This window comes from Microtus oregoni, unplaced genomic scaffold, assembly GCF_018167655.1.
Source record: "Microtus oregoni isolate MIOR12 unplaced genomic scaffold, Mior012 000029F_ref0000214, whole genome shotgun sequence".
In the NCBI taxonomy this organism is placed as follows: Eukaryota; Metazoa; Chordata; class Mammalia; order Rodentia; family Cricetidae; genus Microtus; species Microtus oregoni.
In genome coordinates, this window is record NW_024543088.1 from 19,871,062 (window position 1) to 19,897,943 (window position 26,882).

The 26,882-nt window shown below is 54.9% G+C and overlaps 1 protein-coding gene across 1 annotated transcript; it reads left to right on the forward strand.

The window, feature by feature from the left end:
• Positions 1-26,638, forward strand: Rtn4r (reticulon 4 receptor). The gene is made up of 2 exons (XM_041677762.1): positions 1-685; positions 24,963-26,638. Exons 1-2 carry the CDS (start codon positions 664-666, stop codon positions 26,360-26,362), a joined length of 1,422 nt encoding a protein of 473 aa, XP_041533696.1. The 5' UTR covers positions 1-663; the 3' UTR covers positions 26,363-26,638.
• Positions 26,639-26,882: the final 244 nt, after the last annotated feature.

Consider the following 26,882-nt stretch of genomic DNA (forward strand, 5'->3'; position numbering starts at 1 on the left):
GGGTCATGCAAAGGCCTGCTGCGCCCCTCCGATGCTCAGGACTCCCTTCGGGACTCTGCCAGGCTGGACCGCCACGCCCTCAAGCCCGCGCCCACGGCCCGTTCCGGGACGCGGTGCCTGCGGTCGCCTGCAGGGGCCGCCGCCTCTTCAGGAATGCGCCGTCTTTGTCTGGGGCCGCGCGTGGCCCGTGCACCGGGTGGCTGAGCGCCTCCTGCCACCTGGACCGCGCGCCAGGCACCCTCGCCTCCCCTCCCGCCGCCCGCGGGCTGGGCCTGCACCGGTACCCACCGGTTCGCGCCCGCGCCGCGCGCCCAGGTGAGCGCCCCGCCCGGCGCCAGGCCCCGCCCCAGCCCCGCCCCACCCGGACCGGCGGGGAGACCGGGCGGATTCCGCGCGTCAAACCACATGATCCCATAAAACATTCATCCTCTCCCGGCCCGCGCTGCGAGCGCCCCGCCAGTCCACGCCGCCGCCCTCGCCCTGCGCGCCCGCAACCCGCGAACCCAGCCCGGCCCGGTAGAGCGGAGCGCCCGTGCCTCGTCCCGCGGCCGGGCCGGGACCTGGCCGGAGCGGCGGCGCCTGGATGCGGACCCGGCCGCGCGCAGACGGGCGCCCGCCCCAAAGCCGCTTCCAGTGCCCGACGCGCCCCGCTCGACCCCGAAGATGAAGAGGGCGTCCTCCGGAGGTGAGTGTCCGCGCGGCTCCAGAGCCGGGCTGCAGCGGGGCAGCGGGGGCAAGGGCACGGCCCGCGCTGCCGGAGTCGGAGACAGGTCGCTGGGCGCTCCTGAGGGCCACCGCAGTGCCACGCCGCTCGCTGGCCGCTAGCTACTGGGCCCCGAGAGGGCGGAGCCCGCGGCAGCCGCAAAAGTTGCGGCTTTGCGGGAAAGTTGACGGCGACGGCGGGGCCAAGGATGGCGAGTCGGAGGTTCCAGATGTTGGACCAGGGCCGGGTGGAAGCTGCGGGTTGGAAGGGCGGGGTCCCACCTGCGAGCGCGCAGGCGGTGAATGGGTTAATAAGAGGGGTTTACAGAAACGTGGGCACCGGACCAAGATGGGGTGTCTCGCCTGCCCGGCGGACTCCGCTCAGAAGCTGTTTCTTTAGGGTCAAACGGAATAGGGATGAATAGAGGTGTCGCCGGCAGCAGAGGGCGTGGGGGACAGGGCAATCCCAGCTCTGTTCTTGGGGCAGGTAGCTAGGAGGACACACACACACACACACACACAGAGAGAGCAATGCCTCCTCCTCTGAAATCGGGAGGGCTCCTGAGTAAGAGGCTCCATTGAGGGGCGTTGGTGCTTAAAGCACCCCCTCCCTGGTAGCCCTGTGGGATCCCTCCTCCCATCTGGGTGCGAAGTCCCCTCAGTAGGGGCAAGGGAGTATGGGCTTCGTGTAGGTTGGGCATGCCTTACCTGGAGAATCTGGAGTAGAGTGAACACATTTCCTTCCCCAGGTGCCCACCCTATCTACCCTGCTATGTCCGTGGTGCCGCAGGCTGCACACACGTTTCTTTGCACGTGTCTGTGTGGGCTACATATAGTCTTGCACACCTCCAGTGCACACTCATACTAAATCTGCCCTAGTGTGCACATGCGTAAACACTATGGGTACACATGGGGAGGGGATTCTAAGGGTCCTCATTCCTACCTCCATACCTATGACCACAGATGCATTTAAGCAGTCTGCCTGCTGTGATCTTCATGCTTAGCACATGCTGGGCCCCCTTAGCAGGACCCACTCACATGCAGATATTGCTGAGGTTTGGAGTAGGGAGGCTCTGGGCAGCTGGACCCACAGACGGAAGGGCAAGTCCTGGAGTCTCCTTAACAGAGCGTGGGTCTGTTTGTGCAATAACGTGTATGTAAAATGATATGTATCTGCACATATGTGATTGTGTGCATGACCACATGTATGCCTGTAAGCGCATCTTCATGTTTCAGTTTGCCTCTGGGTGTGGGAGCCCCCTGTGTACCTAGGAGGGCTGTGGCTCTACCCTGCCCAAATCTGGACCTCTGGAATGTGTTTAAGGGTTTTATTCAGTGGCCCCAGCCCAGGCTGTGAGGTTCTGGGTCTTCCAGCCGCTCTCCCACCACCCAGGGCCAGGGCAGTGGTGGCATATGGTGAGCTGGAATCTACCTGGGTAGAAAAGATCCTTTTCCTAGCTCGAGGTCAACACCACAATAGAGGGGTGTGAGCCAGGGCACAGTTGACTGCCTCTGCAGCTCCGCCAACTGGGGCAATCTGACCCAGCATGGCCTCCGGGAGGCTCTGCCTTTAGCATATTGTTGGTCCAGCCTGGTGACCTTCCTGTGCTCTGCTCTGTAGTGCTCACCTAGCTCAGGTGTGTGGGTAACAACCGGCCACTGCCTTTGTTAAGCCCAGACCTGCCTTCCCATCTCTTGTCCTACTCCAGCCTAAGGGAGGAAGGTGTCCTTCCATGGAAGGACCTCAACCAGGTGTGGTCTGCACAAAGTCCCTTCTGGCAAAGAGGAACTCACTGGGCCTGCCAATGCATTTTCTTAAAGAGCTTTCTCCCTGTCTCAGCTACTGGTAATCTGAGGTTGTTGGGGGGCATGCATTTCCAAGCTGATGCCCAGTGAGGTCTACCCATATTTCCCAAGGAGGTGGCTTTGTTTGTTTTAGTTTTTCATGCCATATATTTTATAATATTATTTCCCCTTCCCCAGTCCTCCCAGGCCCTCCGCACCAAACCACCTTCATGTTCTCTCTTTTTCAAGTAAAATAAAACAAAACTCAGGAAAACAATGAAAACCAAAAAATGAAAATCAAAATGAACAAAAGAAAGAGAAAAATCAGTGTGATGGGAAAAAAAGAGCTCAAAAAGGTTCCATTTTGCGTTGGTTAGTTACTCCTGGGCGTGGGACCTGTCCTGGTTTGAGACAGGGTCTCATTGTGGCCCTGGTTGGCCTGGACTCTATGTAGAACAGGATGGCGTTGATCTCAGAGATCCACCCGATCTCTGGGATTAACAGCATGTGCCACCATGTCCTGCTCCAAGGAGTTTTTATTGTTTTGTCTGAGGCAGGTGTAACCACAGAGCCTGGGTCTTGGCCACCAAACCTTGCTTTTCTAGGAGTTTTGGGCCCCCAGCATCTCTGCTTTAAAATTCCCCAAATACGTTTTTTCAACTCCTAGTCGGGGGTTTTCCTGGGACTCCTGCCAATTTAAGCCCCTCCTTCCTCCTGGAAGATATGTTGGGATATTGAGGGAGGTTGTGAGCAGACAGCGTGATGGTGGTAAGCCTGGGACTCTGCCCTGTACCAACAGGCCCTGGTAGCCCTACCGAGCTGACATGTTGTGACAGGGTTAGAGACTTGCTAGTAGGGGTCATCTAGCAAGGGGACAGCAAGAGGAGGAGAACCCCGAGATTGGCCCAGGGCCCTGGAAGGCGGTCTTAGTCTGCTCTCCTGGAGGGCTCAGCCTGGCTCATTGGCTGTGAAGAAGCCCAGGCTTGCTGCTGTTTGTAACAAGTGGTAAGTTGTCTGGGAGGGGCAGGGTTTGTGGGATCATGCCTCCCTCTTGCATATAGCTCTGGCTTCTAGCATCTTTGCCTGCCAGCCCTCTGGTACCATGCCCTCCTTGGGAGAGGAGGGGTTCGGCTGGGAAAGGAGGCAGAGGAAGCCCTTCTGAGGGCTTTGGCTAGAAAGTTTCCCAGGAGCCTCAGGCTGTGCATCCGTGAAAGGGGTCAGGAAAAGGAAAACGTTGCTGTGCGTGCGCGCGATGGAAGAAGTCTATGAGAAGGACCTGACCCTGTCCTAAGTTACTAAAGCTCTGGCACTGCCTTGTGCCTGGTCAGTGACATTCATGCTAGTCTCCCCCCATTCTGTGAGCCCCGACTTTCAACCCCAGGCAGAGCTGCCTGACTCTCAGCACCAGCCAGGGCCTGGACCCTCAGATCCATAAGAGCCAGTGTGGCTGTTCTGCCTGTCTCTTTAGAGCCTGGCACCCTCTGCACCCTTCAGTATGCCTGCCCTGTGGCCTGGCTACATGCAGCCAAGGTCACCTGTGCCATCCACGTGGCCAAATCCCAGATGCTGCATTGCTCACCATCCTCCATCACTCGCTCATTTGTGGCCTGCAGATCCTACTCCGATCAGACGATGAAGGGGGCGAATCCTTACCTCACTGATTCCAGGATTAAATGTATTGAAGGCCAGGTGACCACACAGCCATCAGTGGAAGCCAAATAGCTGGTGTAGGGGGACATGTACCTCCATATCCCTGCCTGTCCCCGGAGTGCGTGGGCCTAGCTAGGTCCCATCACACCCGGTGTTTGGTACTGCAGTTTCTTCTTTTGTCACTGTATTTTAAACACTTTGCACATCGAGAACTATTCTTGTGAATCATGCTGAAATGGTGAGTGTGGAATCCCTTCCTGAGAATGCACCAAAATGTACTCATTTAAACCTGCCTTGGTCTTTTGCATTGCCTTCAGCCATGCAACTCGCCTTAAACATCCTGACAAGCCCTCGTCAGGGCCAGGATGTGTGCCCCTTCCTACACCCTTGGGCCAACTTCCAGCCAGGGCCTAATTCTGCCCCACCCCACCCCCAACCATCTGAGTCAGGTGGGTGACATGGTAAGCGAACCAGGATTCCAGCGGTAAGGGTGGCTATCTCTTCAGCTGGCCCTTTGGGGCCACCTCTCTCTAGCCCTGTTCACACAGCTCCTAGTATCTTGTCTGCTTTTGAGGCAGTTGATTGTGTCCCCGTGCATCCCCACAATCTTCCCCCAGGGCAGCCAGACCCCAGCAAGTGGAGTCAAGAAGTGGGGGTTGTTGGCACACCTTCCCAAGTGTCTTTGGGGGAGGTGCTGAGCAGGCAGAAGTGGGCCTCCCTATGTTAACGCCCCATTCAGCACGCTGGCACGTGGAGGTGGCGGAGTGGGATGCACCAGTGTTGCGAGCTGACACAGCCTCGCTGAGAACAACTTGCCCGAGAGTGCTCTTTGGCCCTCCTGGGAATTAAAGTTTCATGGAATGTTGTAGGACTTCAAACAAAGGTGCTAGGGTTGAATCTGGGGTAGGCTGGGTGAAGCCACCTGTGCAGCACCTTTCCCACAGGGCATCTCAGGGCCTTGGTTTCAGATGGGGCAGGCATCTCCAGTGGGCAAACCGTGCGATAAACTCCATGCCATTTTGGGAAAAAGTGATGGGGTTCGTTGCAGGGGATGGAGGGGTCAGGGGGATGCGTAGGCCGTCCCACACCAAGCTCCACCCATGGGGCACCTGGTGGATGGAAGGACAGGTTTCTCCTGGCATTGTAAGGCAATGTGCAAATTTAACCTTTGGATTTATGACTCTATTTCTTTGCAGCAAATGTCACGGGAAATGTCAGGCAAAGGCTGAAGCTGGGTGAGGGGCCCACTGAGGTAGAGGGTGGGGCTGAGCATGTTAGAGCACCCAGGGTCTCAGACCAGAGTTAGGCTCTAGGGTGCTCGCTGCCTCCTGGGAGCCCTCTCAGATTGTCCCTGACCTGCCTGCGATACACTGTCCCAGCTATTGTGACCTTGCTAAGATGTTGACTTTATTCACCCTCCTGCCAGGGCCCAGCTGGGGCCAGCTTGGGAACCTGCCAGGAGTGTGTCCCATCCCCACCCCCGAGTCCAGGCAGCTATAGGATCAGCGCCTGTGGTGCTGGCTTGCTGTGTGACCTTGGCCCTCGCTGCTCTTTGCTGGTCACTGAGGTGTCATCTGTAATCTGTGGTTGTTTACCAGAGGTGGTGCTTCCAGCCTAGTGCCCCACGGACCGGGAAAACACAGAGTCCTCCTCAATTAGGGGTGCTGTTCTCTGGGGAAGATGGTGGTTGGCATAGGTACCATGAGTGGTAACAGTGGAGCTGGCTTGTGGCATCACTCGGCAGCTGGGCCAGGAGCAGGCCCTGTACACCATAGGTGCACAAGAAAGAGGGAAACATGGATGGAAAGCAGGAGAAAGAGGTGACAGCGTCTGGAAATCCACCGTGTTGGGTCCCCCTCAGCCTGGCAGTAGTTAATACACAGTAACTGTCTCCTTGCCAAGTACCAGCCTATTGAAGTCCTTAGTGCCCAAGACCGCTCAGCCTGCACCCATCTTAGGCAACTGGACTGCCCCTTAGGGCTGCCAGCTTGAGCATCTCCTAGGTGATGCAGAGGTGGACAGGCACCTGGGCACTTGCTCACACCAGCGAGGCCGTTCAGTTTTGCTAATACCCAGCTGCCTCCCAAGTGATACCTCAGTTCCCCAGCTGTGTTCCACTGAGCATCCCAGGTTCCCCGGATTCAGCCAGATGGTGTCACATCCTCCACACCCAACATCCAAGCCCAGAGTTTGTGCCTCTTCCTTCTCAGTGTCCAGCCTGACCCCTGCCCATTCCCTCAAGGCCTCACTGCAAGCCCATTTTAGAGCCACCCCTCCCTGGCCCATAGGCACAGATGCCCTCCCTTCCACCCAGGCTCTCTGTTCGCCATGTAGCCCCTGAGCCTACCTAAAGTCTCCCCTGGCTGCCCCCAGAGTCTTGCTGATTTGTTCTCAGGGTGGGCTGGAAAATCTTCCACCCTTGATGGGAAACCCTCTGTCAGCTGGGTTTCGGGTGCCTGCCTCCCCATCTCCACATGCTCCAAGCAGCCCCACCCTGGCATGAGGGTTTAGGGAGCATAAGCAATGGGCAGCCACACCAGCAAATAGCTGTAGAGGGGGTCCAGTAGGCTGCCAGCTATCAGCAAAGAGGCACATTCTTCCTGGCCACTTACTTGCCCCTGTATCTGTTGGGAAATGCCCAGCGGGCTTCGACACTCCTGTGCCTCCAGCATAGACCGAGGGAACTGGCTGGGGAAACAGGTTGGAGCCCTTGGTGGGAGACCAAGTCCCCAGTTCCTGAATTTCTTCTGACTCTGGATTGGTCCCACATACCCTTGCCCCACCCCTAGACGAAAGTGGGAATAGGTGTGTGGGCCTTGTGAGCTCCTGATTAGAAGCCCGTGTGTAGCACTGAGGGTACAGGGAGAACCCATATCTGCAGCCCTGCCCCCTCTAGCCTGTATGCCAAGAGAGTCCTTGCCAGTTGGCTTGAGGGGAACATGGTCACTGGGATGAGAGGGCATGATGGGGTACACTGGCCCCAGGCAGGCCCAGCAGCTGGGGAATGCAGAGAGAAGCTAGGCTCTCCGCTGGGGCTCAGGGTGGGGACGTCTTCATACCTTTGAGACAAGTGAGGCACAGCTTGGCCCTGGGCAGGAGCCGGGCCCCAGGAACGTGGCTGACCGGAGAGTAGCACCTCCTTTGCTTGGAGGCTTTCTTACCTCCACTTTGGCCGGCTGTGAGAGGGCCTGCTTGCATTCCTACTTGGTCCTTGGAAGAAGGCCAGGCAGTGGACCCCAAAACAATGACTGCAAACAGAGTTCTATAAAAGACAGGGTAGCTGATGTCCTGAGCCTGGCCAGCCTCCAGAAAGGTTGTCCAGCCCAAGGTCACCTGGAATGTGCCACTTGCAGTGCTCATGGCTACTTCCGCCTCCACACTGCCCTGATGAGCAGCTAGCTCCCTTTCATGGATCTCTGTCACGTTCCCCTGCAAATCTCTCACTCTTCACCTGGCCTGGCTGAGATGTGTCCTGCACCCCCATTCTTAGACACTGCAGAGCGGGCTGGTGCCCCCACCCCCATGAGGTGGCATGGGAGCCTGGCAGGGCTTTCCTCTCAGATTCCCTTGAGGGCCATAGACATCAACTCAACATTGTCTGAGGAAGTAGCATGATGGTGTTGCCCACTGAGACTGTCCCTTGCCTACCTGCATGGCCATGAGGGCTGTGGTCCTGGGTACACCTCTGGGACGGCCCTAGCCCTGCCCTTGGTAAAGCCCTGGGCTGCCCACATGGTGAGGTTTGGCTGTGGACAGGTTCCCATTGCAGGAAGGCCTTGGGTGGCATTGGCCTCTCCTTTCTCTCACCAGTCTTCCTGGCATCCCCAGGTACAGGCCAGCCCTGTGCTGGGCAGTGGAGACCTCGACATCTTTGTAACATCTTTTTTCCCCGAGCTGTCCCGGGTTCCAAGGAGAGAAAGGTGTAATGTGGGAGCCAGCAGAGCCAATGGGGACCCTGAGGCCTGCCCTCTGTGTGGGGTCCTCCCCTTCCAGTAGGACTGGAGCTGCAGCCAGGGCAGGGGCCTGACTGTGTGGGAGCAGAAGCAGAGGGTGCCAGGGCAGGCTGGCCTTTGGGCAGGGAAGGGAGGGGGCAGAGGAGGAACTCAGTGCTCCCGACCCCAGCAGGACATCCTCGTGGCTCTGTGTGCTCTGCGGCCTGACACGTGGTCCCTGCACACTGGGCCGTGTCCAGGCTGTCTTTCATCTCCCTGCCTCGGCCCCAATTTATGTCAGGCAGAGGCTGACACGGGGACAGGTGTGACAAGTATCTGGCTTCCTGGTCGAAATTGACCAAAGAAAAACTCTTCCCATAAAGATATTCCATCTACATACCTCCTGGATGTCAGGAGCAAGAGCCCATCACGGCCGAGACAGATGGTGGCTCTAATGCAGTCCATTTTCACCCGCTACCAGAGCCATGGCCTGACGACGATGTGGCTCAAGGTGGGTGGGTGGCGGTGGGGCATCAGACCTCTTCAGAGCTCTCTTAACCCTGAAGCCTGCTCCACTCCCACCTCCCATAGGGTCTCAGTCCATCCAGCAACTCCAGGGGCAGTGGCATAGACACTCGAGTCCCTGTTGGTCCCAGCATCTCCACCACCAGCTTAGCTCACCCCCACCCCTCTGGCTAAGGCACTCCCTACCCCAAGACAGCTACCAAGATTTAAAGTCTAGGAGATGACTTCCCCTCAGGTCATAGACTGTCTTATTCAGCTGGTAACAGTCCTTGGGAGGGCAGGGTTTGCTATCTGTGGTTCTGAGGTGGCAGATAGGGAGGGTGAGACTCAGCCCAGTACCTCATTTCTGGCCAGGTTGTGGGGGTTCATTGTCCTTGCCTTGCCTGGGAACACCTGTGGTGGAGACCTTCTCTGGCCTAGCTGATGCCCAGGACCCTAGTGCCCCAGGGACAGAGCTTGTGGGCTCTGACTCCAGAGGGCTCCACAGAAGCCCCTGTAGGTCTGAAGATGAGCATGCACAAGGCCAGGAGTGGTGAAGGAATGGGCGGGATCCAGCCTCCTTGAAGTGCTGGGTAAAGCTCTGGCGAGAAGAGCCTCCCTGAGGCCATGGGCCTGGGAACAAGGTAGGCTTGCCCAAGAGGGAGTCGCTTGAACAAAGCCTGCAGGAGGTAAAGGAAGGGTGGGACTGGGCTTTCTCCTCCACAGGGTGAGAACAGTTCCTCAGGGAGAGTCCAAGTGCCTCTGGCAGTTCGGAGCTGGTGGGCTGCACATCTCTTGTGCAACCACGGGGCACGGGTCCTGCAAGAGCCAGGTAGGTTTCCTGACCTCTATTTCTAGATGAAAGAATAAACTCAGAGGTTGGGGATCCCACCTGAGGCACCTTCTCGCCCCTACAATGGAGCTAGCCCTGGTAGACTCAGGGCTGCCCTCCAAGACTGTGGTCCGCAGAGACCCCAGGACACACGGCTGCTGGGCAGTTTCTCTTTCTGCTTGCTGTGGCATCGGTACGAGACCAAACAGAACATGCCAGGAACATTTTGGATTTGCCAGATCACACTCATGGCTGAAAATCTGAAAAGATACTCCAAAGTTTTGAGAAGGAGGCTGTATTAGCTCACACTGCCGTAACTAAATACCATGAACTGGGCGTCACAAATGGCAGAAATTAATTTTCTCTCAGTTCTAGAGGCTACGACTCCAAGATCAGAGTGTCAACACTGTCAGATTCTAGTGAGCTGCTTGTTCCTGACTGGCAGATGGTTTTCTTACGCAGCCAATGGCCTCTTTGGGCTCTCTTCTAGGCCACTAGTCCTTCTCAAAGCCTTGCCCTTCAGACCTTATCCTGAGGTGTCAGCCCTAAGCACCTCCCACTAACCTCTTCAAACACCATCACATCACAGGGAGGGAATACTGATTACAGTCTTAAAGCGCCGACATTTTAAGCAAGGCAGAAAGATTGAGAGTTCGAGGCTGGGGCAGGAGAGGTGTTCAGTAGTTAAGGGCATGGGCTGCCCTTCCAGAGGACCCACATCTGGGTCCCCACCCACATAACATCTTATAACCATCTGTAACTGTGGTCCCAGGAGATCTGACGTCCCCTTCTGGCCTCTAGGGGCACTGTACCCATGTGGTACGCAGACGTACATATAGGCAAAATACCCACAAACACAAACATTTCAAAAAGGAAAATAAAATAGAGTCCCAGGCTATTATAGGCTGTCACCTCATACAGGTCACACCCAGTGCCCGGCTTGGACCTCTCATGGCTGTCACTGTGAAGCCTCAAAAAACACTTACCTTTTTCCTGATCGTAGTGCTAATGATTCCACAAAACATGGCCCCTTTCTGTTCCCTCCCTGAAGCCCAATGCAAGAGCATCTGAGAACCTAGGCTTCTGGTGCTCTCAAAATAAGCAAGCAAGCAAGCAAGCAAGCAAAGTCACATTGGGATTGGGACTTCAGCATATGTTTGGGGGAAGCTGAGCATAGTAACTCATGCTATAATTCCACTGCTTGGAAGGCTGAGGCAGGGAGTTACCACGAGTTTAAGGCCAGCCTGGGTCACATAAATTCTTAACTAATATGTCCTACAGTGCAATACAATATCTCAAAAATAAATAAATCAATAAAATTGATGGTGGGGAGGGACAGTGGAAACATCTCTCCATAGCAGAAGTGTAGCGACCCTTGAGGGCCACTCAGAACCTCAGTACTTGGTCGCATTAGCCTCCCCCAGTCAGGAGAGGATCAGTACCCCTCCAGCCCAGGCCATCCTCGGGGAATACTGTCTCTACAACTACACAAAGTCTGCCACTTGCCCGTAGTGAGCAGGTGGCTGCATCGGGCAAACATACATAGAGTTCCTACTGCATGCTTGTCACAAGCCGTGGTTCTACCTCCTTGGTGCCCAGGGTCCAGTGACAAAAACAGGGTGCACAGAGACTAGCTAGGTCTGTCCAGCCCCTGTGTCAGCCTGTGGGGCAAAGTGGGAACCTTGGCACTTGGTGGATGGTAGGGACCCTGGAGTGTGGTTTACGGGTGTGTCACCCTGGGTCCAGCTCTCCTGCCTCTCAGGTAAGAAACCCAGCTCATGAGGCATCAGTGATGACCGAACTAGACTTAAGGGTGACCTGGTCTCACTGCTACCTTCCAAATCCTTACCAGTCACATGGGAGAGATGAGTGTAGTCAGACCTGGACTAACCCCTGACACCTACTGGCCAAGTCAAGATCACCGGTGCCTGCTGCAACCACCCCAAACAGCTGAGGAGTGGGTGGGGCCTCCGTGGAGGGAGGATGTGGTTGGCTTGTGAATGCTGAGTTGTAAATATGCATTCGCAAGGAGATGTGCTGAAGGAGGACCTGGTGATAGGCCTCCATGTCGGAAGGATCTCGGATGCTCTTGCCTTGGGCTTCAGGGAGGGGATGGAATAAAGGAATGTTTTGTGGGATCATTAGGAGACGACCAGGAAAAGGGTAAGTTAAGTGGTTTTTGAGGCTTGATAGTGACAGCCATGAGTGGTCTGAGCAATGCTATAGCTGGGCACTGGGCTCTGGGTGTGACCTGTGTGAGGTGACAGACAGGGCTCCCAGATCCCAAGGATTACATGGGAGAGATGGATGCAGCCAGTCTGAGGATGACCACTGACTCTGCTGGTCATGCTATGGTCACTAGAGGGGTCCCCAGCAGGGCCTAGGGCCTTTCTCAACCCAAAGGGAGACTGGGTCCTGGACTAGTACGGGGGTCTTTTCACCTTACTTTTTAGACAGGGTCTCTCAACAAACCTACAACTTGCTAATTTGTCTAGACAGGCTGGCCAATGAGCTCTAGGGACCTCCAGTCCCTGTCTTCCCAGCACTGGACTTACAGGTTCGTACTACATGTCTGGCTATTCTGTGGGTGCTGGGCATCCTAACTTGGGTCCTCACAATTGTCCAGCAATAACTTTACAAACAGAGCTTTGTGCTTTTTAGAGCTGCAGATAGAGGCTGCAGGATAGCCACCCCTAGGTGCAGATAGAGGCTGCAGGAAAGCCACCCCGAGCTGCAGATAGAGGCTGCAGGAAAACCACCCCGAGCTGCAGATAGAGGCTGCAGGAAAGCCACCATGAACTGCAGATAGAGGCTGCAGGAAAACCACCCCTAGGTGCAGATAGAGGCCGCAGGAAAGCCACCCTTAGGTGCAGATAGAGGCCGCAGGATAGCCACCCTGAGGTGCAGATAGAGGCTGCAGGAAAACCACCCCTAGGTGCAGATAGAGGCCGCAGGATAGCCACCCTGAGGTGCAGATAGAGGCTGCAGGAAAACCACCCCTAGGTGCAGATAGAGGCCGCAGGATAGCCACCCTTAGGTGCAGATAGAGGCCGCAGGATAGCCACCCCGAGCTGCAGATAGAGGCTGCAGGAAAACCACCCCTAGGTGCAGATGGAGGCCGCAGGATAGCCACCCTGAGGTGCAGATAGAGGCTGCAGGAAAACCACCCCAAGCGAGAGTCTGAGCTGACCTATGTTGCACCCCGGACAGAGATGCTGCCCAGAAGTGAGGTTAGAGGTACCTGGTCTCCCTGACGTCACACCCCCAGGGCCACTACCCTCCCCCCGATGCCTGGCACAGCACCCTAAATTCAGCGGCATCAGGATGTAGCCAAAATACAGTGACCTCCTTTTCTGTGGGAGGCAAGAGTGCCTGGCTTCCACCCGCGCAGGTGAGAAGCCGCCAACAATTTCCATCCCAAATTGATTTCAAATAAGCAAGCGTTATCACACACACAATCATATAGGAATAATTTATCACTCGTTAATAAAAGAGCAATTACTTATTCACATTGCCCCTGTCTGTGTGCTGTGGGCTTCGTTGCAAGTTTAGGATCTGAAAACTAGAGAAGCTCAGGTTTGGGATGAGACCTAGCGGCTACAGTCCTGCTTTCAACACAAGGTGGCCCTTGCGGACTTTCGGCTGCCTCCCCACTCCCCACGACAGCCTGAGATGGGGACCGCAGCCTGCACTGTAGCACCGTGACAGTGAGAAGAAACTGTCACGTGTGCAGTGTCCGGGTGGAACCGGAGTACAGTGGCTGTGGGGGAACATCTGGGTCTTGGGGGGGAGTGGCTACAGAGCTGGACCTCTGAGGACCCCTTCAAGCCCCCATAATAAAGAGTGTAGAGTCAGAGACCCAGGCACATTCTCAGCCACCCTCGGCTAAGCAGGAGCCTGCACCAGTGGACAGCGTGGCCCCTCAGGAAGCCAGCGCTCTGTGCCCCTCCAGCTCTACTTTCTAACCCGTGTTTGACTCTACTCAGGAAGAGGCACTGTCTCTCCTCTCTCACGTGTCTTCCTTTGTTCCTCGGGTTGCAGTTGATTTCGTTCTTTGTTTCTCCTCTTGCTCCATCTTCTAGGAGAGCAAGGTCTTCATCAGGTCAAGGTTGAAAGTCTTTGCTTTTTCTCCAGATTCCCATCCTAGGTCCTTGTCCTGCCGCCCCATGACTTTCTTCTTTTCATGGGGTGCACATTAGCTTCTGTGAGAGTGTGTTTTTGTTTTGGCTGATGCCCCTGTAAGGAAGGTGTTGTGAAGGCCACCCAAGCCCTCCTATGTGTGCAGATGTGTTCAAGCTGGACTGTCTGGGACCAGAGTTCCCTGTTTTCAAAGTGTTTCTTCTGAGTCTCTCAGCATTGCGGTTACCTGGGAGCAGCGTGCTCTGGGGAGCTCTAGTGCTACCTTGCATTGCTTATGTCCAGCTTTTTCCTCCGGGAACGGAGCTGTCTTTGGCCCCTGGGAGCCCGAGGTTTGCTGTGAATACCCAGCGAAGGTCCAGGTCCTTGGCTCTAGGAAATTTTCTGGTGTTATTCCTTGGGTAAATTTTTTATCCTCCATTTTCTGTTTTCTCTTCACAGAATTGCCATAAAATACATTCGACCTATATTTGCCCATTGACTCTCATTCAGTTTTTCTTTTTGTTTTTCTTTCTGGAAGATTTCCTTGACCTTGTTTTCCAACCCTTCTATTGATTCTTTTAATTTTAGCAATTCTATTTTTAATTTCTAGACACTCTTTCTTGTTCTCTGGTGACTCCTTGGTCACAGCACCCTGCTCTTGTTTGAAATCTCTTCTATCCCTGGGTGCACTGATTAGAATTTCCCCATATTTTTCTGGCTATTCGTGACCCTCCATCTGCTGCTTCTTGAATTAACCTTCTTTGTTGTCTGCACTGACGCCATCTTCACCCGTGTGGTGGCTGCTGGTCACCTTTTCGAGAGAAGCAGGTCCAGGGTTCTGCTGAGATGGCACATGCCAACTGGCAGGTTCCGAAACAAGCAGGAGCTGCCCTGGGTCTCCCCATATGGCAAGCGTAGAACCCTTTCTCTGGATGTTTCTCTACGCCCTGCTCTCCGTAGGATGTGCTCCTCACTCACTAGCATTCTGGAGGGGAGTGAACACATGTCTGTATATGGCTCTGAGTCCGCTATGTGGGCAGAGCAGGGAGGACGGTGGTCCCCGGAGATGAAGCAGCAGCAGCTGACGCTACCTGAGCGCAGGTCTCTTGGAAGGTGTGGGCAGGCTATAGAGGACACATGCCTGCTAAGATGGTTGTAGAGAGGGCAGAACGCAACTCCAGGTGTGTGTTAGATATAGCTTTGCTGCTGGGCTGTCCTTCGGTACAGACCCAGCATTCTCTGCACACAGCAGGGACAACAGTTCAGCCAAGCCGAAGTGGTTCTGTGGCTCCAAGACTCTGTGCTGAACCATGCCTCACCTTTTCCAGTTCCTAACCTGACTCACAGTGACCCAGGCTGGACATGCAGGCTGGCTACGCCCTTGGGTGTCAGACCCTAGGCTAGCCTCTGGGGAGGCTGGACACTAGCCTCAGTCTAGACCTGGCTAGGGACACCTCAGTGGGGATTCCAGGCTAGAGGCGGCATTGGGTTCTGGAGAGGTAGTGCTGGCCCAGCATGATCTTCATATTGCTGGTGTGGTGACAGGCTCAGGGGACCTGGTCTCTTTTCCAGCTAGTCTGAAGATGGGTGGAGCCTACATCTGAGCCTCAACCCTCATCCAGCCCAAGGAAAAAGGCTTGGACCAAGAGTGATGTGCTGCAGGGGATCAAGGAAGCCATAGTCGCTCTCCATTTCTACCCTGTGATCCCTGGGGGTTTGGGTAAGGTTGCAGGGATCCTGAAGCCCAAATTATGTGCCTTGTCCCCTGGCTTCACTGGTACCCTATTGGGTTTTGTTATGCCTCAGGGCCTTTATGTATGGAGTAGAAGTAATGACCACCTACTCACTGTACAGTGAGTGTCTTGGTCACTGTTCTCTCACTATGAAGAGACACTATGAACAAAACAACTTGTATAAAAAATTAATTGGGGGCTTGATTACAGTTTCATTACATTATCATCATGGCAGGGAACATGGCATCAGGCAGGAAGGTGCTCGAGAAGTATCTGAGACCTACATTCTGATTCCCAGGGAGGGAGGGAGAGAGAGAGACTGAGTCTGGGTTGGGCTTTTGAAACCTCAAAGTCAACCCCCAGTGACACACTTCCTCCAACAAGGTCACACTTCCTAATCCTTCTAATCTTTTCAAATAGTGCCTCTCCCTGGTTACCAAGCATTCAAATATATGAGCCTATGGGGATTATTCTTCAAACCACCACATGGGGGTCGTACCATAGAGAGGACAGGAAACCCTCAGGAGAGAGCTGTTCAAGAATGTTCCCTTCTTCCCTTCATTCTTCCTCTGTCCTGAGCCTCCAGTCAGGTTGGAGTTATGGTGGCAGAGACAGTGCCTTTCTAGGAAACAGTTGTTCAACAAAGACACTCCTGAGTGATTACAAACCTCTGATGCTGGAATGGAACCTCCTTGGGACAAAGCCACTGTTTACTGGCCTGTAATTCTCTGCCTTTGTGTAAAGCTGGCTGCTCTCCATGTGTACTCCATGCTTGTCTCAGGCTGTTTTCTACACAAGTTCTCTGTTTGTAGCTGGTATAGTGCTTATAGTGATAATGATGATGCTGATAGTGGTGCTGATGGTAGTGATGGCAGTACTGATGGTGATGGTGGTACTGATGGTGATGGTGGTGATGGTGGTGCTGATAGTGGTGGTGATGGTGGTGTTGATGGTGATGCTGATGGTGCTGATGATAGTGGTTCTGATGGTGGTGCTGAAGGTGGTGATAGTGGTGCTGATGGTAGTGATGGCGGTGATGGTGGTACTGATGGTGATGGTGGTGATGGTGGTGCTGATAGTGGTGGTGATGGTGGTACTGATGGTGGTGATGGCGGTGATGATGACAGTGCTGCTGCTGGTGGTGATGGTGGTGCTGATGGTGGTGATGGTGGTAATTTCCAGTCTAGATCCTAAATGTCCCCCAGAGGTTCTTGTACTGACCACCTAGCCCTATTCCATGGTGGGAAGTGGTAAAATAGTTAGAAGGTTGGCCCTAGAGGAAGAAGTTAAGTTATTGAATGTGTGCCCTTGAAGGCATATAAGACCCCATCCCCTTCTTGTTCTTTCTGTTTCCTGGATGCTATGAAGTGATCAACTTCTTCTGCGATGCACTTCTGCCATGTTCTTCCTCGCCATGGGCCCAGCTTCTAAAACTGTGAACCAAAATAGGCCTTAGCCCCCTAAAAAGTTGACTCAGACTTTGTGGCAGTGACAGAGAGCTGACTAACACCACGGTGATGATAATGATGTGTGGTATCGACAGCGATGATTGTGGCACGGTGATGATGGCGATTACGATGGCAGTGATGCTCGTGACAATACTGGTGGTGGTGGTGACGATCATAGAGGTGATGGTGGTGGTGACGATCATAGAGGTGATGGTGGTGGTGACGATCATAGAGGTGATGGTGGTGGTGACGATCATAGAGGTGGTGGTGGTGGTGGTGACGATCATAGAGGTGGTGGTGGTGGTGGTGACGATCATAGAGGTGGTGGTGGTAGTGGTGACGATCATAGAGGTGGTGGTGATGATCATAGAGATGATGGTGGTGGTGAAGATCATAGAGGTGGTGGTGGTGGTGATGATCATAGAGGTGGTGGTGGTGGTGACGATCATAGAGGTGGTGGTGGTGGTGACGATCATAGAGGTGATGGTGGTGGTGACGATCATAGAGGTAATGGTGGTGGTGACCGTGATGATGATGGAGAAGCTAACATTGGTGATGACAGAAGACACCCGCCCACTTTCAGTTTGTGACCCATGGGTCTGCATAAGTAGCTGGTTCTTAGGTCTTCAGAAGTGGTCCACATCTTCCTGCTTATCAAAAAGTACTGCTTTCACCTTTCCTGGGCTAAGTATTCTCACCCATAATAAAACCTTTGTTCTTAACTGTGAATGTCTGTTAGCCAAGGCTAGACTCTTAATATCAGTGCTAACGTGCTCATATCTTGGAAGCACAAGCTCCCAGGTCCTGTCCAGTCCAAGGACTAATGTTAGTGGGTTGGGGAAGCCTCAGTTGGACATGGCCAGAACTTTTGAGGTAGGTTGCAGCAAAGAGGTCATCAGAGCCTTGTAAAGTCCTGGAGGTGGTTATATTGGCATAGCAGGACCAACCCCCCCAGCAGACCCCCGCCTAAACTAAGCCACTGCCAATCCCAAACTCACCTCTCCTAGATTTGTTCCCCATTTCCTTCCCTTGCAAATGGGGACTGACCGTTGCTGCTTCCTCTTGATACCTGAGACAGCTGCCCATCTTTCTTATGAACAGTTTTGGCCCTTTGTCTTGTTCTTTTTTAAAAGTTTTTGAAAATTGAAGTGTATGAGTGTTTTGCCTGCATGTGTGTGTGTGAACCATATGCATGCCTCATGCTCTCAGAGGTCAGAAGAGGGCATGAGGTCCCTGGGAACTAGACTTAAAAATGATTGTGGTCTGCTCTGTGAGTGCTGGGAACCAAAGTGTCTCCTCTAAAGAGCAGCAAGTGCTGGGAACTGCTGAGCCACCTCTCCAGCCCCTGTTTGTTTGTTTCTTTTAAGGCAGGATGGCCTTCCAGTGGTGGTAACTGGCACGCCTTTAATCCCAGCAGAGGCAGGTGGGTCTCTGTGAGTTCGAGGCCAGCCTGGTCTACAGAGTAAGTTCTAGGAAAGGCTCCAAGCTACACAGGAAAACCAATGTCTCTGAAAAAAAAAAGAAGAAAGAAAAGATAGGATAGCCTTGAACTCACTATGTAGCTGAAGCTGGCCTTGAACTCCTGATTTTCCTGATTCCAACTCCCAATTGCAAGATTAAGTTGTTCCCTACTACTTCCCTCTTGTTTGGGGATTCTTGCTTTATAGCCCAGATTGACCTTGAACTCCTGATCCCCCTCCCCACCCCCCACCCCCGCCACCTCTGCTTTCCTATTTGATTTCCAAGTTGTGTTCTATTATACATGCTTAATTTCTCGCCTCCTGACAGTGTCCTCAGCAAGATACTTGATTTCCATGTCCTGAGCAGGATTTCAGTATTCACTGCTTCCCTTTCACACTCTGCCTCCGGTCCCCTCAAACGCTGATCTTGCCCAGAGTTCCTCTATGCTATCCTGCACTAAGGTGAGAGAACACTACGCTCAGCGCACCCAGGCGCGTGCTCTTGGCAGGACCAGTGAATGGTCCTCTGACCCTGAGGTTCCTTTTAGTCAGGAGGTTGAGTGGCCTTGACTGGGCCCCCATGACGATAGCACCTCTGCACACAGCAGGCATTCAGTCACAGAGCACGTCCTGTAAGAGGGCCCAGCACTGTGGACCACCCATGCACTGTGCCGGCGTCACTGGACAGAAGGCAGCCACGAAGCATGGATGAACACATAGATGTGGCTGCGTGCCAACAACCAGCTAATGTAGCAGCCAGCTCTTGGGCCGGGTTGCCTGGGGCCCCTCAGCCTTTCTTCTAACTCCATGGACTCAGTGCTCTGGCTGTGGAGGGTAATTCCAGTGGGAACATCTAGCTGAAGATGCTCCCTCTTGGATCCCTTGTTCCCTCTGGCACTCCCTGCCTCTCTTGCTGCTGCCATCGACTCTGTGACAGAGGTCTCTGGGGCAGCCCAGCTTAGGAGGGTGTGCTCTATTCACTGACCTTCTCCAGTGGATCCTGTCTGCCTGCTTCCCTCCTGATGAGTGGCCGAGAGGCACAATAGGTGGGTCCCAGAGGGTGCAGGCTGATGGTGATCTCAAGACCTGCACATTATATATATATATATATATATATATATATATATATATATATATATATATGTTCAGCCTGGGCAGGGGCCACCTCCCTGCTTGGTTGATTATGTTTTACAAGTGCAAGAACATGCGGGAGGTGTCACCTACCTCCTCCATGGCAGGGTAGCAGACCCCTGTCTAGGTGCTGAGGTCTACACAGCCCCCTCATACCAACCCGGTTTTGCCCCACACCCAAGGGATCCTGGCTTCTATAAGCCATCCATCATGCTTTGCATGCCACGTGTGCTCACAACACATTTCTGTGTCTGCCCTGCCCACCCCTACCGCTTGTCCCCTAGCATATGTTCTTATCTCCCAGTTGAGGCCAAGTATAAATAACCACCGCATGCAACCATAGTCTCATGTTTACCACATGTGCTGACATTCCGGGCCTCACAGGTCAGCAGCGTATTCGGAGGTAGGGTGGGAGACCCAGGGCTCAGTTTGGGATGCTTGTCCCAGAAATAGACATGAGGCACAGAAGGCAGAAGGCAGAACTATAGACTCACCAGGCTGAGCACTCCATCCAGGGCAGCACCAGCATGGGCGGGAGGGGGTGGTGGCATTTGTGTGACAGTTCTGGGGATTAGACTATGGCCTAAGGAGGTCTCCTTCATAGGACACCTATGATAGGGATATGTAGTCATTGGTTGGTTCCTCATTAGTGTCCCTGGGGACTGAGGCCTAGACCGAAAGATGGATTAAATTAGCAGCAGGACCACAAAGGCCCGGGGGTGGGAGGCAGGTAATTAGGCTCCCACCTGATGGGAGCCACTAGCCTCTTGTCAGGGAAGGGAAACTGAGTCCCCAGGTGGGATAGGCTTCAGCCAGACAAACTCTTGAGGTGCTGGGCACCATAGACCTACAGAGCAGACTTCACAGGGCGGGGTCCGGGAGGTAAGTATACAAGTAGAATATATTGCTAGACCTGGGGAGACTCTGAAGCCCTTTAGGTAATGGGACTGTGACCAAAACTGAATTTCTAGGAGAGACTGACAGCACACGCTTGTAATCCCAGCTACTTGGGAGACTGAGATAAAAGTATCACAAGTTAAAAGATGGCATGGGCCTTCATGTCCCTGTGTCTCAATAAAAATGAAAGAACAGGGCATGGTGGTGTGCACCTTTAACTGCAGCACTTGGAAGGCAGAGGCAGGCGGATTTCGCTGAGTTCTCTGAGGACAAGAGGATGACCTGACTCAACCGAAAGCCGTTTCTAACAGCTCTGCTCTAGTTGCAATGTGATGCCAAGCAGCCAGGACACTCGCAAGGCCTCAGTTTCCCCATGGCTTATGGCTGGGCCTGAGGCATATCAGCTTCGGTCTTGTCTCTGCCGACCGTGGTAAGTGACCTTACCCATTATCGACCTGGCCTGCCTGTTTGCTCTATAGTCAAAATCAATAAGGAACAAGGCCTCAAGGGACCAGGACAGGGCCGCACCTCAGGGACTCAGGGACTCAGGGTGGTCTGTCCTCTGTGGAAGTCACTGTCGTCTTCCCGTCTTCCTGGAGGATCCAGGAGGGACAGTGTGAATGTAAGCTGTCATGGCACGTGTCTGTGGGCCCAAGGATGGGCAGAAGGTGGGCAGTGTGTGTGTGAGAAGTGAGTGAAGATGAGGGTACGGATGGGGTAGGGGTCAGTAGTGATAGGTTGGCAGGAGTCGGGAGGGGGCCCAGGGAAAAGTGCCTTGACTTTCTGCAGTGTGGGGATGACATCGGTCCCACCACCCTCTCCCAGAGCTATTTCTGGTCTTGTATGCTGAACTGTTCTGCCTTGTAACTGTGGTCTCTTCTGGGCTGCCTCAGCAGGCCAGCCCCTCTATAGCCTTCACCCCAGCTCAGTATACCCATGGAGATGTCTTCCCAGCCACAGATAGCATGGGAGATTCCTGTGCCCCAGGGACTATGCAGCCCCCACTGGCTGCCCCCTCATGAGCTGGCTATACTTTCCTTGACAACCCTCAGGTAGCACGTACCCCCATGCTTACCTCCCCTTACTTTTAAATTGCTGCAGTGTAGGAGCGGGGCTTTGCTACTCGCTGCCTCAGTTTCCTCATCTGAAAATAGATGCTGGTGATGGAAAGAGAATGTGATTCTCCGTGGCACTGACTGGTACCGGCGGGGAGGCTTTCTCCAAAGTCTGTGGGGGGTAGTCTTTGAGAGAGACACAGGGACCCAAGGGCACCCGGCTGGTAGAAGGACGAAAGTCGGTGCCCTGGGTGTGTGAGGCTGTCAGCCTGCACTGTGCTCGGCCTCATCAGTTGAGGACAAGAGGACGTGCCCACGGGATGTCAGGCTAGGCTAGGTTGGTGGAGAGAATGCAAGAACGCAGCGGGCTGGGAAGATGCTAAAGAAGGCAATCTCAGCTCAGCAGCTCACTGGGCTGCTGAGGTGAGCTGCTGACCTCAGCAGTGCCTGCCTGCTGGCTCAAGTGGCTGCTGGGCAAGGCCCCAGAAGCCTCCACCCACCTGGCTCCTCCTTTTCCTTTTTTCCCTCTTCACACCCTCTGGTTCCCTGGCTTCTTTCCCTCTGCCCCTGCCTCTTTCTGCCCCCTCTTTCTCCCCGCTCCTCTTTCCTTCCATCTCTCCCATCTCTCTCCCCTACTCCCTCTTCAGTGAATGTGATTCTGCGCACTTGACTCCAAAGAGCTCCTGGCACAGACGTCAAGTGCCCGGCGTAACCCAGTGGTTGTGCCCTGCCTGATCAGGCTGCCCCAAGTGGAGGAGGACCCCAGGGTCTGTACTCAGTTATTGCCCTCCCTGAGGAATCTCCGAGCCATGTGCCCTTTCCTTCATATCCCTGTGGCCTCCCAGATGACCTTAGCTAAGCCAGAAGCCACTAGCTGTGACCCAGTTCCAACAGCCTGTGTGTTCCCCTTGGAAAAGCCCTGGAGGAGATCCACACACAAGTCCGATGAAAATTGACATCAGTGTAGCTGGAGACACATCACTTCGTGCATAGCTTGTAAGGCTGACTCAGTGGCTGCAGAGTCCTAAGGGGTCTTGATGTGGATTCCATGTGAGATGGATCCCCAGGACCCCCTCCCCAGGACCACTTTCTGCTCCTGTGTGCATGCTGGGTGCCTTCTGAGGATGGGAACATGGAAGAGCCTGGCTGGGTGGCAGGTGGAGGCTACAGGGAGGCAAGAGGGCCAGGCTGCTCCCCAGAAGGAAGGCCGTCTCAGATGAAAATCTGTGGGCACGTTTGCAATGGAACAAAGTGAGCACGGAGGGGTCCAGACCTGAAGTTCAGAGATCTTGTGGCTCAAAAGCACTGCGGAAGCCAGAAGAACGAGCCAATGCAGGCCATGTAAGGTGGCAGACGGAGAGACACTAAATATGGCAGCCCTGGGGTGGGGTCAGGGAACATCCTCGCCGCCTGGTCAGGTGTCCGGTGTTTCCCCAAACCCCTGCTGTGAACACAAGCCATGTTGCAAAGTTGGGTTTGATTATCTCATAAAAAGATGCCCCCTCATGCTTGCTCAGCGCAGGGGTTGCCATGGAGACCGCGGGCAGACCCCAAGGGGGGCCAGGCTGGAGCCAATTACTGTGGCTACGGCAGAAGAGCCTACCCCAGCCCATGTGCTGACAGGGTGGGTGAGAAGGGCCGTCTCTCAGAAGTTGATTTCCAACAGGAGCACAGCTGTGTTTTCTACCTTCTACCTGACAAGACTGAGCACATAGCTGCGCCTCCCATTCCCGACCTCAGCCCTGGACCCCCAGGGACCCCAGCTGAACTGTCAATGGGTCACCTCAGTACTGGGAGCTACAGTCTACCGCTGGTGTGGTGGATGGCACAGAGATTGGTGGTGCCTTCAGTGTATGTGAGGTCCAGTTGGCAGCATGGCACTGTGGGTAATAGGTGGTCTGTGGTATGCCAGTGCTGATAACGTGCCCCCCAGTCATCCATGACAGTAAAATCTCCAGCCTGGCCCTGGGTGTGTGAAGGCCCCCCACTTATCCAGCTTTTGTGATAGCAGTTAAGGCATCAGGGCTGCTAATGCAGCTGCACCCCACTGTCTCGGGGAGAGGATGTAAGAAGAGAATGTGAGAAGCTGCTTAGACAAAACCTCAGGCCCAAGTACAGCCCACATATGTCCAGCCTGGGGCGAGGCAGGGACAGGCATCCATGGATTGGGGGCTCCTGGGCCTGGCTTGCTACCATAGCTGTCAACAAATGACTCCAGGTCCAGCAAACCAGCTCACTGAATGAAATCGCTGAGAAGAGGGCCCCAGAGCCGGGAAGCTTGCCCAGCTATTAGGCATGCCTGGCCTGAGGGGGTCTAGAGTTGAGCAACAGACAGCACCATGCAGAAGAGGACCCAGTGGTAGGGCCCAGTGTGAAGTAGATGTCCCCAGAGGTCAAGGCTGGGTAGGGAAGGCTGGATCCTGGTCTTTTCCCAACTCCGAGCAGTTTGCCAGCCTCGGCCTCCTGGCTGCAGAATCCTGCTCTTAGCTAGCTGCCAAGAAAGGTGTTAGCTGTCAACACAGGTGTTAGCTGTCAATGACGGTGTTAGCTGATAAGCCATAACCCTCCCAAGGGGATTCACATTTTAATAGACTCACTCCTGAAAGAGCCTTCGGCATTCAAGAGGGATGGGGCTCCGGTGACAATCCAAGGAGCCTTTTCCTAGGAATATGGCACCCCAGCCCTAGCAGCCACTGCCGAGTATATAGGTCCTTGGTCACACCCAGGTATATCTGGCCCAGGGACCTAGGATGGGGCCTAATGCCTTGGGGCCACTGAGAGAAGTAGGGTGGCAACCAACAGGGATGGGCAGGCAGGCTGGGAAGGGATGGAGCGGAGAATGAGGCCGGTGGAGGAGGCTGCAGAAGGTGTTCAGAGCCAAGTCAGGAAGTGCTTAAAAGGGAGGTGGTGTGGAGGAGGGAGCAGCCTGCCCTGGGGGCCTGGAAGAGGCCCTCTCTCCCCACCTGCCCCACACCCAGGCTCCTCTTCCTCAGTCAGCAGGGGTGCTAGTGAGGAGACCTACCCCAGGCCTCAGGAGACCCCTACAGACAGAGCCCTTCAGGGGCTCAAGCATAGCTCCCATTTTGGCACGAGGAGGTTCCTTGTAATTCCAGCTGCCAGAGGTTATCAAAAGCTATAGAGGCCTGGGTAGGCCTGGATTGTGAGCCTCAGCCCCTCCTCTGCTCCTGGGCCAAGGGACCTGGTAGGCCTAGGGATGAGTCTCAGACTGCTCCTACGGGGTTTCTTAGATTCCCCTTCTTCCTTAGCCTGTAGCCTGGTGGGACTGATTTGAGCAGACCAAGGATAAAGCTAAGACCGATGAAGACAAACAACAGCCGGGTCCCAGGGGCTGTATGCTCTGGAGTGCAGAGATGGTATGTGCAGCCACCCCAGAAGGCCTTCAGACATGTGACTTAATGACCAGCTGGGCTACCACTATGGGGGTGAGCTACAGTGCACCAGTCATGCCTGCAGATGTGTGAGTTAGGGGTGCAGACATGGCTACCGGTGTGGAATATGTACCTCCAAGGACAACTTACAGCCCAATATTGTCTCTATGCCATGGAAGGCTGAGAGGTTCTATAGCCCCATTCCCAGGGTTGGCAGCCTTTGGGCCCTGCCCAGTTCCCTGAGGTCTACCCAAGAAGAACTGATTTCAGCGTCAACCTCCACTTCTTAGGGCCCCTCTCTGATCACCTTTTCCTCTGTCTACAGGAAGCCGGCTGCTGGCATGGGTGTTATGGCTACAGGCCTGGCGGGTAGCAGCACCATGTCCTGGCGCTTGTGTGTGCTACAATGAGCCCAAGGTGACAACAAGTTGCCCCCAACAGGGCCTGCAGGCTGTGCCCACAGGCATCCCAGCCTCCAGTCAGAGAATCTTCCTGCACGGCAACCGTATCTCTCACGTGCCGGCTGCCAGCTTCCACTCATGCCGAAATCTCACTATCCTGTGGCTGCACTCTAACACACTGGCCCGCATTGATGCCACTGCCTTTGCTGGCCTGACCCTCTTGGAGCAGCTAGACCTCAGTGACAATGCACAGCTCCGCGTCGTGGACCCCACCACCTTCCACGGCCTGGGCCACCTGCACACGCTGCACCTAGACCGATGTGGCCTGCAGGAGCTGGGTTCCGGCCTGTTCCGTGGACTGACGGCTTTGCAGTATCTCTACCTACAAGACAACAGTCTCCAGGCGCTGCCCGACAATGCCTTCCGTGACCTGGGCAACCTCACACACCTCTTTCTGCACGGCAACCGTATCCCCAGCGTGCCTGAGCACGCTTTCCGTGGCCTGCATAGTCTTGACCGCCTCCTCTTACACCAGAATCATGTGACTCGTGTGCATCCACACGCCTTCCAGGACCTTGGCCGCCTCATGACCCTCTACCTGTTTGCCAATAACCTCTCCATGTTACCCGCAGAGGTCCTAATGCCCCTGAGGTCTCTGCAGTACCTGCGACTCAATGACAACCCCTGGGTGTGTGACTGCCGAGCCCGTCCGCTCTGGGCCTGGCTGCAGAAGTTCCGAGGGTCCTCATCAGAGGTGCCCTGCAGCCTGCCGGCACGCCTGGCCGGTCGTGATCTTAAGCGCCTGGCTGCCAATGACCTAGAGGGCTGTGTTGTGGCTTCAGGGCCCTTCCATCCCTTCCAGACCACCCAACTCACTGACGACGAGCTGCTGGGCCTCCCCAAGTGCTGCCAGCCAGATGGTGCAGACAAAGCCTCAGTGCTGGAACCCGGGCGGCCAGCTTCTGCTGGTAATGCCCTCAAGGGACGAGTACCTCCTGGTGACACTCCACCAGGCAATGGTTCTGGCCCACGGCACATCAATGACTCTCCGTTTGGGACTTTGCCCAGCTCCGCAGAGCCTCCACTGACGGCTCTGCGGCCTGGGGGTTCTGAGCCACCCGGACTGCCCACCACCGGTCCTCGCAGGAGGCCAGGTTGTTCCCGAAAGAATCGCACCCGCAGCCACTGCCGTCTGGGCCAGGCCGGAAGTGGAAGCAGCGGAGCTGGGGAAGCAGAGGGTTCAGGTGCCCTGCCTGCTCTGGCCTGCAGCCTTGCTCCTCTGGGCCTTGCATTGGTACTTTGGACAGTGCTCGGACCCTGCTGACCAGCCACCGGCCATCAGGTGTGTGTACATATGGGGTCTCCCTCCATGCCGCCAGCCAGAGCCAGGGACAGGTTCCGTGGGGCAGGCCAGGCCCTCCCTGACAGATGCCTCCCCACCAACCCACCCCCATCTCCACCCCATCATGTTTACAGGGTTCCGGGGGTGGCGTTTGTTCCAGAACGCCGCCTCCCACCCGGATCGCGGTATATAGAGATATGAATTTTATTTTACTTGTGTAAAATATTGGATGACGTGGAATAAAGAGCTTTTTCTTAAGCTGTGGCCTCTTGGGCTGCGGTACTGTGGGCGGTGAGAAACGAGGGTGGGTCCCAGCATAGCATCTCCTTCAGACACTGGCACAGAAGGCCTGAGAGGAGATAGAACTGCCCACCCTCACTGCTGGGGCAGTTTGGGCTGAAGTGGGGCGGGGAGGCTCACTTACAGGAGTGAAGTGAGATTCTTGCCATCCTCCAGCTGTCCCAGTGAGTTTGTCCCATAGCTGACATCCCTGGGCTCCGCT